Below are 11,715 nucleotides of genomic sequence, written 5' to 3' on the forward strand. Positions count from 1 at the left end.
TACATGTGTCCTTGTCTTTTTTGTCAATATTTAAAGTTCAGCTTTTGTGTTGTTTAGGTTTTTCAAACAGAATGGAAATAAAAAAAACAACGCTCAACTATTTGATCATATGATCTGAGTCTTGTTCACCATTAAAATTTTGAAATACTGACTTCCCTTGAATACAGAGTGTTCCCTTTGTTGTACGGTTGAGAACAACTTGACATTAGAAATAAGCTGAAAAAAGTACAAATTTAGTATTTCAATCAACTAGAAAAAAAAGTAAAAAAATGTACTTTTCAGGTCAACCAGAGCTCTGTTCTAGTGGTCATCAACGAATACACACTTTTCAGCCACAACTTTGTCAGATAAAAAACATCATTGGGGAGTGAAATCTAGTTTCAGTTTCAGACTTTTTGCAAGATGTCTCTAAAAAGAAAGTAATTATCTACCGATTTTGAACTTTAGCAATACATTAATCTCCTCTGAATTTCATTATCCTCAACATAATAAAGCACTTTGAATTGACTTTTAGCTGAAGTGTGCAATATAAATAAACTTACCTTGCCTTTCTTGGATCAACTGCTTAGCATTTGGAACTGCACTTTTCCAGGAAAAGAACTTTGAGTGATTTAGTGGAACAAACCTCCAGAATTAGTTAATGCTACATGTATTTCAAATGGATTCACTTTGTATATTCGACACATTTTGTTATTTAATCAACTGTGCTGAATAATTATTGACGGACTACCTTTATAATTGACTTGCATTGATAGTATAATCCTAATCCCTGAGCTAAACAATGAAGAAAATCATACCACCTGCTGAAACAGTTCAGTTGGGTTTTTTTGCCATTTCCAGCTCTGAATAATATAATACATGCTTTTTTTTATAAAGTTCTTAGTCTTACCTCGTATACTGATCCGTTATACAGCATAAGAACTGGAGGTGCCGCCATGAAAAAGATAAAGTGGCAGCCACAATTCTATGAACACAATGAACGCATGAAGCAGAGAAGAGTCTAATGGAGAGGTGAGACTTATGAACCCAAAGTATAATTTTCTTAGAGAAACCCATATTTCTTTCAGATTTGCTCCATCTGGTTATTACCTTCATTACCATTTGAACCTCAGAATACATCAACTTGATAGTTATTTTCCCACAACAACACAATAATCCATTTCCCCCACTCTCAGATCAAAACAATGCAATTTAGGCCCAGGGCTGACCCTCATGCATCAATATTTCACGTGAAAACACAAACACACATCATAATATCCCTGTGGTGTTTACGAGCTACATTATATTTACAGTTGAGTCAACACAGCTGGTGTGATCTATAAGCCAAGAGCTGTGAGCCCAAGGGAGTGGAAGGTCATTAAGGAGACGGCTTTGCCTCCAACCAAAACGCCAACCATCAGACCCGTTCTGTTCCCTACAGGAGGCATTAATGGCTCTTTAGGCAGACTGGTGAGCCGCTGGAGAGCTGCTAAAAGATGGTCAGAAACACCAAGAATCTGCGGTTTGGGATATTAAACTCATGACCCAGAGCATTTTCATTTCTTAGGTTTCACTCTGAGAACCAGAGGTAATGTTATTCAATGCTTTGCTGACGGCAGGTTGTTCTGAATAATGAAGTTTACTTGCCAGTAAAAATAAAAAAAAATACATATTTTTACGACTGCTAGTGTTTGGGAAGCAGCAGCGTTTCTATCAAAACAAGCTCTGTAGGTTTCTGCACCCAGAGGGTTCATAAGGTCCAGTAAGAGTTGGAGCTTTAGCCTTTATGCTTGGTATGGAACTAATTTAAAATCAGTGCTGTCCAAATATCTGTATACATTTTTTTTATCAGGTGTGTCTGCAACTGATGAGATGTGGGTTCCAGTAGTGCTTTATGCAGTGCTGCCATCTAGTGATCAGTTAAGACCTTAATGTAAATAAAATTCATAAGATGCAAACTACAAATGCACTTTTTTTTCTGTTACTTGCACTGACTAATATATTCCTCATTACTACTTAAAGAATAGGTTAACAAAAGCTATTATCCCTCATGTCTAAGAATTGCATTTGTTCTTAAATACCAACCCACTATTTTACAAACTTCTAAGCTAACAATTGTATTTATGCTGAGATTACCTTATATACAGGTAAACTAATTATTTTATTTTTTTAGCAGTTTGGTATACTGGTTTAGTTTGGAGCCTTTGATAAAGAGGGCTACACAAAAATGCGTGCCACACTTCTCAGATTTTAATTTTTAAAAGATTTTACTCCCATAGTGATTAAACTTAATCTTTAGGCCCTATGTGTGCCTGAGATCTAATAATAATGATAACAATTTCCTTTTGTGACAGTGCTGTTATACAGAAAAAAAAAAAAAAATGAAAACACATTTGAAAAACTCAAGTCAAATAACTAAAATGACAACCTGAAGGCATTTGAGACGTATTTGTAAGGTGGAAAAGTTCAGCTAAATTTTCAGCATAATTTCTTTTTCAGAAATAGCATTTCTGGACTTAAAGCGGTAATTGACCAGGGATTGATGATATTTTTTGGACTCTCAGTTCATTTTAGCTAAAAGTAAACAGCAGACAGAATTTAGTGACACAGCATTTATCCAGCTGACATTAGCATCTTCATTCTTTCATGAGGGCCAACAAAGTGCACTTAAGCCTCCGTCTCTGGCCAGTGAGCTCCGAAGTTTAATATGTGGTCAGCACCGGAGTATTCATTATCACAGTCAAGGGGCAACACAGCGGTACGTCAAAGACTGGAATCACTTTGTCCTGATTTGCAAAATCTTTGAAAAACCATTACCTCATTGTTAGATAACATCCTCAAGTTCTCCCCCATGATCCTACACACACTCTGTTAGCCGATTAACTCCTCCCAGATTAATTAGAACCATTACTTCTGTGTTTTCCAGTTGTTGTCTTATCAACCTTTGTCAGACTTAAACTGTAAATTAATTAGCACCAATTCTCCTGTCATTTGGTAATTACCTCAGCAGCAGCAAGAGTTCAGTGAAAGGCTTACATCAGCACCTTATGCTTCTTCTAACTTTGCTGAAACCTCATTGGACATTAAGTGATAATACTCCCACACTGATGAGGTCTTCACCTGAAGAAGAGACGAATAGTTTACCTTGTTCAACAAGGAAGAGTTCTTATTTTTTTTAGGATTATTAATATTGATGAAATAGGTTTGATTTAAATATTAATACTTTTTTGTGCAAAACTGCAGAAAATGTGGTTTTGAAAGTAATCCACCAAAAATCTGTGATTAAAGATGTTTTATTATAGCTTTCCTGTTATAATGCTCTTTAGTTTGAAGGTATCAAAGACGTTCTAGAATCAGTTGATCACTGTGGAAAAGAACAAGAGAAATACTCATCAACATCACAGACAGATAACTGAAAAGGTATAGAGTTACATATCAAGTTTGGTGTCATAATTCAGAAATAATGTTCTAAATGAAACCCTCTTTTCTCTAATCTGCCTGTGCAGAGATGTGAAAAAGCCCAAATTCAATGGATTTTGTTTTTATCAGACCTAAAGGTTTCAGATCATAAAATAAATTTTACTAACAGACAGGATGAACAGCAACCATGAACAGCAACATAATATACAAGATTATGTTGCTGCATCTCAATTAAATTTAAATACAGACTTTGATTAGGCCACTCTAAATCCTTAATTCTTAGAGTCATTCAGAGATTACCTTACTAATATGGTTGCGAGTATAAAACCTAAGTTTTCCTTAAAAACCTATAGTAATCTCTGATATTAAAATTGCTTTGATAATTAAAATTTTCATGTGTGAGAAAAAAGGCACAAACAGAAGAAAGTTGTGAGAGGGAAAGCAGATTTGCCCTGCAGTTTGTTAGTGATGATTTATTGACTTCATGTTTTCCAAAACTATTTAATATTTGTAAAAATGCTATAAATAAATTATGTAGGCAAACCAAAAGTCTATGAAATTAGGAATCAACACATGAATGTGCTTTCAGATCAGTTGCTTGGTTTCCAAATATCCCAAAAGTCCAAAAAATAGATAATTTGTTTGAGGAAAAAAGAGTTAACAGATTCAGTTTGGACTATATTTGGATTTTTGGGTCAGTACTTAAGCTTAATGTGATCACGGAAAAAGTTATCAACGATGAAAACGTTATATTCTAGAAAATGATAGCCAGGCTTTACTCAAGGGAACTAAAAAGCATTTCTATTTTTAAATCTTCTTTTGAGTTTCAGGGTTTTGCATCAGAAACCTTTTAACACACCTGCTGAGATTTGTTACAACAGAAAAGCCGGACATCGTTGAGAGAAGAGTCGTCCAGGGCCCACTGGTACTCCTCCATCTTGGTCTCTATGCCGCAGATGCCTCCGTTGGTGCAGTCTTCACTCCAGTAGCCGTAGTCACCCCACTGCATGCTGGGCGCCTCCAGCGTTGGGTTGCTGCTGCAGCGGAACTTGATGTTGTTAACGGCCGTGTCGTCTCCTAACGGTCCCTGTTTGGGCTCCACGCGAATCTGGAAAGATGTCAGCACGCCGCCAGGGCAGTACTGAGGATGGGACCATTCTCCGGTACTAGACAGAAGGTGTCCAAATGCAGGAAGTTAGAATTAGAAAAGCAAGTATAATGACAATACAAGAATTTTGGTATTTTCATGACATTTTGATCAGCAACCAATTTATAACTGAAGAGGATTAGGGCAACTGAAAAAAAAAAATCTAGTTTTAAAACTCGATTTTAAAGCTTGTACCAAATTTTGGACTGGATTTCAGTGTGGATAAAGTGCAGGTTCACAAATGTTATATCAAGAAACCAACTGGAAACAACATTTGAACTTTTGTATATCTAATTGTATTACATGATAGTTTATGAATGTTCTGGAATTATGGAATGTTGTACATAATACCATCTCAATATTCTGAGCCTTGATATTAAAATTAAACTACTAATAGAGGCTGGTCACTTCTTTACGAGTGAGGAAACGTACAAAATCAGACAGTTATGGAGTGATGTGTCTGTCAGTGGGTTAGAGACCAGTTGAAATAGATTTGTATGGTCTCTTTGCTTTGTTATAAAAAAGTTCAACTTGCTCACTGTCCAGTGTGTGACTCGACGTAATACAGGAAGCTGCGGCTCTCGTCTTGGGAGCAGATGAGGCGGATCCCATTCAGGGCGGTGTCGTCCCCCCCGTACTGGTTGGTCTCCACCTGAGGAAATATGAACCAGTTCTCAGACAGAGAACTGGTCTGAGAACCAGTTCTCTGGTTCAGAGAACAGTTTATCTCTGTTCTGATACAGCAGCTGAGGAAAATCTAATCAGGTTAAATCATAGATGGTTTAGCTGGATTTTTGCACAGTATGCACACAGGGCTGTGAGTTAATGTCTTGTAGCAAGAGGTTAAACAGAACCTTCCACATTTATTGATACCCCTAATGAAGATATGAACAAAATATTAAGTTAAAAAGACCCCCTGTAGTTAATTTTGTCAGTGGGGGAAACAACCTTTTAAGAAATTATTGTTTGGTTTTTTTTTTATCTTTGGATGCACAGCTAGTGGCAGTGATGTTAATACTTTGCCCAACTCTTCAATAACCTTTCATATGTTATCTTGAGCATCCAGAGAAAATAACCTGTAACCTTTACTATTTGCACAACCTCTTAAGCTTGTTCAGAGTCCTGGATTCTCTCTCATGATCTTTTCTCTTCAGGTTACACCACAGATTGTCTGCAGGATTCAAGGGACGTTTTGACCGCTGGGATGACCATGGAAGAAGGTTGATTTGTCTGTGATGATTTCATCACATCTTTTGGATAACTAATTGATCGATTGATTCATTCTAGCCTTTACTTATACAGGTACACACAACAACAAATGCCATAGAGTGCAATACTTCAAATCAACATTACAAGCAAGACAAGAATCAAGTGCCCTAAGGATAGCAAATTCCAGATTAATGTTCCAAGCAGAACATTTTATAATGTAAGAAATGATCTTATTAAAAGCTTAGTGATTACACAGTACAATAACTCAATGAAGAGTCTGAATTAATATGAGTTGAGGCTACTGAATGAGAAACAGGCCCACAGCATCATGGATCCCCATTGTACTTAACAGTGAGCATAATGTGCCATTCATATATTTCTTTCTTTCATGCCCATTTACAGCAATTGATCCAGAGCAGCTCAGTCTTAGTCTCGTTTGACCAAAGCACATTTTTCTACAGAGTTCAGCAAATTTCCTATGTTTACATTTGTGATGTGATAGACAGAAAAGACTTCTCACTGACAAACTCTAACATTATGTCTTGAAATATATTTTTTTCTTTACTGAATAAATATTTAGTTTTTTTTAATTGTCATAGTAATTTTATGAAATAAAAAAATTATTTTTATATTATTTTTTCCTTTTAGATGTTGAGTAATGTGAGTGTATGTGTGTTGTACATCTGTGTTTTAGAGGCTACAGGCAGCTCTGTGCAAAGGTTACAGCCTAATCAAAATTTTGAGAAATTCAGGAGGTTCTCACTTTAGGTACCTTAGGCCAGTGGTTCTCAAATGGGGGTAGGTGTACCCCTGGGGGTACATGGAGGTACTGCAGGGGGTACGTGAAGCTTTTCAAAATATCTTTAAAAAATCAGTAGGCTCCTCATAAGTCTTGGGAAAAATTAGTTTGTAAAAAGTTCGATAAAATATAAATGTGTGTTCATGCACTGAATTATTATTTATGTATATATTTAATTTTGTACCATTACAGAGACCAATATAAATTAGCAGCGTTTTGCATATTTCAGTTTTGACTGGTTTTATACCTTCCTGGTGGTCACCGTCTTCTATTTTTCTTTTTTGTTTAACCATGCAATGTTTGCAATTTGGATGTATTTGTCAGGTTCACTGATATAAGTTGTTTGGCTTTAATAAATCAGACAGTGATTTTACAGCACTGTACCTCTTTTTTATTCCAAAAATGTTTTGCCCGTGTCAGGGGGTACTTGACTAAAAATATATTTTTAAGGAGGTACATCACTGAAAAAAGTTTGAGAACCACTGCCTTAGGCAATTGGGTTTGCATTGTAAAGTTATGAGAAATTAGAAATATACTATTAATTTATGAATTGCATTACGTAGTTGTCGTACTATTCGTATGGTTAATATTGAGTTAAAGTTAGTAAAGATGATACAAAGTAAATTAAAATAAGCAAAAAACTGACTAACGTCATTCTAAGCTACACTAAAGTTAGTATTTGATCAAATTTCTATATGCCAAGCTACATGAAGGTCCTTGACTTCAATCATTAAAAGAAAAAATATCTATTTTAAAGATTGTTTTTAGATTATGGATTTCAGTAGGGGTGAATTTATATTTTAAATTGAAAATATTTGTAAATGTACATTTTTATTCCTTTACCCTGACACTGAATCCAACAGCAAAGAAGTTATCAGGACACATCTCTGGCCAGGTCCAGTCTCCAAATCTCTCTCCGTTGTTCACAGTCAGCACAGATCTGTACTGTCTGCTGTTAAAATCTTTGCCGGCTCGCTGCAGAAACTCCTTCTCACAAAAGCCGCTGGAGGCCACAGCTAGCAGGACCACGATACTGAGCAGACTCGACATGCCGGCAACAGGAAAGTCAGTGTCTTCCCTCTGGAAGGCTAAAAAACAAGTAAGAGCTAAAGGTTCCAACTCAAAGCTCTTATAGCTTCCCTGTAGTTTCTGGTATCAGCATGAATCATTTACAGAGTCACATTACGGAACGGCGTGGGAATAAACAGCTGGAGGTGGAGAAAGAGAAGACGCAGGGGCTCTATTCAGCCTTCAGTGATATTTTGCAGCTCAGCAGTGGATCTTATCACCAGAAAGAGAAAAACAGGCAATAGAGTTCTTTAACCTGCAGGCTGCAACAAAAAGTTTGTGTTAACTTTAAAACGGAAAATGCAAAGACTAAAATAATACATCATGCATCATGGGTAAGAAGATATATTAAATAGGAGAAAGTTACTAAATTAAATTATTGACAAGGTGTTCTGGCAATGTAAATAAGGCGTTCTACAATCAATTAAACAATTCTACAAATTTAGCATCTGACCAAATATAGCTATTTTAGTGCAGGTTTCTAAAACTGGCTGAGAAAACTTTAAAACTCTGCCAAATGTTGAGGCTTTATGCTGGATATTACCTTATCGAGATAAGGTGACTGATATTACCTTTGGTATGATCCAAACTGTTCGCAACCCTTTCCTGTTTCCGTTGTGCTTTTTAAATGTCCCACATGAGCAAGAGTATGCATCAAAGATTTAACTTTACCTGTCTTTGTACTTCCTGCAACCTCCAACTATTACGTCATTTAAATAGATTGATTGATTTTGATTAAACTCTCACAGCTTTCTCTGTATCTAATTGAGATGAAGTTGTGGATAAATATCTGTCCAAATATCTGTCCAAAACTGAATCCAATAAAATTACTGTATATAAGATTTTTCTTTTCTGTGTATTTGATTAAGAACAGTGGGAGTTTTTTTCCACAAACAAATGTGAAGCATAAAAGTTTCCAATTTAAAAAAGCACACATATACGACTTACAGAAACAAAGTCTATTTATAATTTAAATTTGTTGTCTTTTTGCAGGTGAGCTCAAGAAGGTTTTATTTCATAGAAGCAACTCTGAATTTATTTAAGAAAATGTTTGTTTGTCTGACAGCATTTAGCTTTACATACCATACAACATTTATAATACAGCATGTAATGGCTATTAACTAGAGAATAGAAAGAAATATTCATCTTTGTGTGATCACTTTTGCATAATGTCCCCTTCCTAAAATAATGGCCTAAGTCATTTTTGATGTGATCTTTTCATGTGAATTGCAGAGAATAAAAGTATCTCCACAATGAAAAATCTACTCAGGTGCATTGAGGTTCTTTTCTTCACAGGAGTACTTGCTTTATCCTTTATTTAACATATTAATCTAATAATGTTTTAAAAATATAAAATGTAGTTTGGATGTAGTTATCTTCTTCTTTGCTTTATTTCATCATGGTGACAAGCCATCATCCAAAGTGTTTTTATGTGAAAAACAAGTTTGGTGTAAAATGAACAGTCTTGTGTCAACTGGAACATGTTTAAGTTGGAGATTATGTTCCGACAAAAACTGGAAGGCTTTGTACGATGATGTCATCTAAGACTTTGTTGACAGAAATGATAAGGCAGGAGTTGTGCCAAGTTGCTTTACATTTTGCTGCAATACGTCAGCTTGTCACTTTCTCACAAATCTGTTACCTGTAGGACACAGCTTAAAGGGACATGTATAGAAAAAAATTCTATCCCTCCTTCAAACTCTAACTCCAAGCCCAATTCCAACCCTAATTTCAACCCTCCTTCCAACTATTCTACAAACCCTAACTCCAACCATAATTCTGAGCCTCCTTTCAGTACTCTTTCCAACGGTGAATCCAAATCCAACATTCCTTCCTTCCCTCCTTCAAATCTTCATTCAACCCTCCTTCCAACCCTCATTCCAGTCCTCCTTCCATACCTATCTCCAACCCTTCATTTAACCCTCATTTTAATCCTACTTACAATCCTAATTACAACCCAATTCTAAAACTTTTTTCAAGCCTCCTTCCAACCCCAAGTCGAACCCCAATTTCATCCATCTTCCAACCTTAATTCCAACCCTCCTTTCAGCCTTAACTCCAACCCTCCATTAAACCCTCCTTCAAACCTTAAGTCCAACCCTAATTGCAATAATCATTTCAACCCTCCTTCCAAACCTCTTCCAAACCTCCTTCTAACCATAAATTCAAACCTAGTACCAACCCTAATATCAACCCCTTTTCCAAACCTCTTTCCATACCTAATTCTAGCCCTCCTTCCAACCCCCATTCCAACCCTAGTTCCACCCTCCTTTTAAAACTCTTTCTAACCCTTTCTTTCTTACATTTCTGCAAGTCTTCTCTAGTTGACTTCAAATGCTACGACAATTTTCAGTGAAAATATTCAGTTTAAGGCATTCACACTGAATTTTCACAGGAAATGCAAACTTTTCAAATTACACATTTTCAATCACTTTTTTGCAAGGAAATATTTCAATAATACGTTATTGACATTTAAATGTGAAGTAACATGTAATAATTAGATGGGATAATAATAAAATAGAATTTTTCTGTCAGCTTACACAATAAAGTCAGTGGGTAGAACTAAAATTACAGTAGAAGGTAGTCTGCAAAAAATCTGCTTAAAACAACAACAATAAGCATAGAAATAATTATTGATAAATGCAATTTTTATTATTAAATTTAATATAGTTCTAACATAGAAATATGAATTTCATGGCTTATGTACTTACAGTATTAAATTGTGACACTTTTAATTAAAGACACTTTAAAAAAACAGAAAAATCTTCCTTGCTTGTTTCAGATTAGATTTTGTAATCTGTAAATTATAATCTGAAGTGTCAACCTTCTCTTCTGGGACAACTGAAACTCTGACCTCTTCATTCTCTCCTCTATGTTGCCTTCACTTCCCAAAGACAAACACTTGAACAATGCTCTCCTGACATTTGGAGGCAGTGAGGTGTTAAAAATTATCCAAGCACAAAATTAGCTGAATGACCTGCTGCTTTAAAGTCAAGAACAGAGAAGACCCTTGTGAGTTAAACAGATTTCCTCAGAGCACTTAATCAGTCGTGTGGGGATAGTTTTCTTTTAAATGGAGAAAATGAAGCCAATGAAGTAGAACCGGAGAGTTTTAGAAGATAGAGTTTAGGAGGAGAACTGTTAAAACCTTAACTCTTATTAGTCCATCTCTCAGTTCAGACATAATTAAGAAAATAATCAACAAAGTACTCCAGCTGAAATAATGCATCCCACTTCATTAGTGACCAAACTCTTTATAATTGTTTTCATGTCATTGTTGGTAACTGACTGAATGATTCCTCTGAGAAGAAAGAGTAATTAAGCTGGTGTTCTAGCTTCAAACCAAAACGCTGATTTGGACTTTTTTTGTACTAGAATATTGCCTGCAAAATGCAGACTCCTGTCAATAAATTTATTGAATTGAGATTTGTCCTGGGATCAGTTCCCAAGAGGTTTTGCACAGTTAAAGTACAAATTTTCACAGGAAACAGTAATGAATTGGAGACTGACAACTTCATTATAACCTTTATATACAGTACAGACCAAAGGTTTGGACGCACCTTCTAATTCAATGGGTTTTCTTTATTTTCATGACTATTTATAAGGCAAGAAATCCCACTTATTAACCTGACAGGGCAGGTTGACCTATGAAGTGAAAACCATTTCAGGTGACGACCTCTTGAAGCTCATCAAGAAAATGCAGAGTGTGTGCAAAGCAGTAATCACAGCAAAAGGTTGCTACTTTGAAGAAACTAGAATATAAGGGGTATTTTCAGTTGTTTTACACTTTTTTGTTTAGTGCATATTTACACATGTTTTATTCATAGTTTTGATGCCTTCAGTGTGAATCTACAATGTCAATAGTCATGAAAATAAAGGAAACTCATTGAATTAAAAGGTATGTCCAAACTTTTGGTCTGTACTGTATATATTTGAAGTTTAGTTCTTAAAATGAACTTTGAAATCATTACTCAGTATCTAAGAGATTGATATGTCCTCAGAACATGCCTTAAAAAAAAATCTGCTGAGTTTGGGATTAAGTTTGAAAAGTCAAATTCATGCCTCAATCTTCAGACACTCCTGAAATAAAATA

At 35.5% G+C, this 11,715-nt stretch overlaps 1 protein-coding gene across 1 annotated transcript; it reads right to left on the reverse strand.

Moving 5' to 3' along the window:
- Positions 1–3,256: 3,256 nt before the first annotated feature.
- LOC114139779 (vitelline membrane outer layer protein 1 homolog) lies at positions 3,257–7,661 on the reverse strand. Its single transcript, XM_028009867.1, has 4 exons — positions 7,398–7,661; positions 5,086–5,198; positions 4,259–4,565; positions 3,257–3,343 (listed from the first exon to the last, which is right to left on the reverse strand). Exons 1-4 carry the CDS (start codon positions 7,602–7,604, stop codon positions 3,341–3,343), a joined length of 630 nt encoding a protein of 209 aa, XP_027865668.1. The 5' UTR covers positions 7,605–7,661; the 3' UTR covers positions 3,257–3,340.
- Between the last annotated feature and the right edge of the window lie 4,054 nt (positions 7,662–11,715).

Source organism: Xiphophorus couchianus, chromosome 3 (assembly GCF_001444195.1).
Source record: "Xiphophorus couchianus chromosome 3, X_couchianus-1.0, whole genome shotgun sequence".
Taxonomy (NCBI): domain Eukaryota; kingdom Metazoa; phylum Chordata; class Actinopteri; order Cyprinodontiformes; family Poeciliidae; genus Xiphophorus; species Xiphophorus couchianus.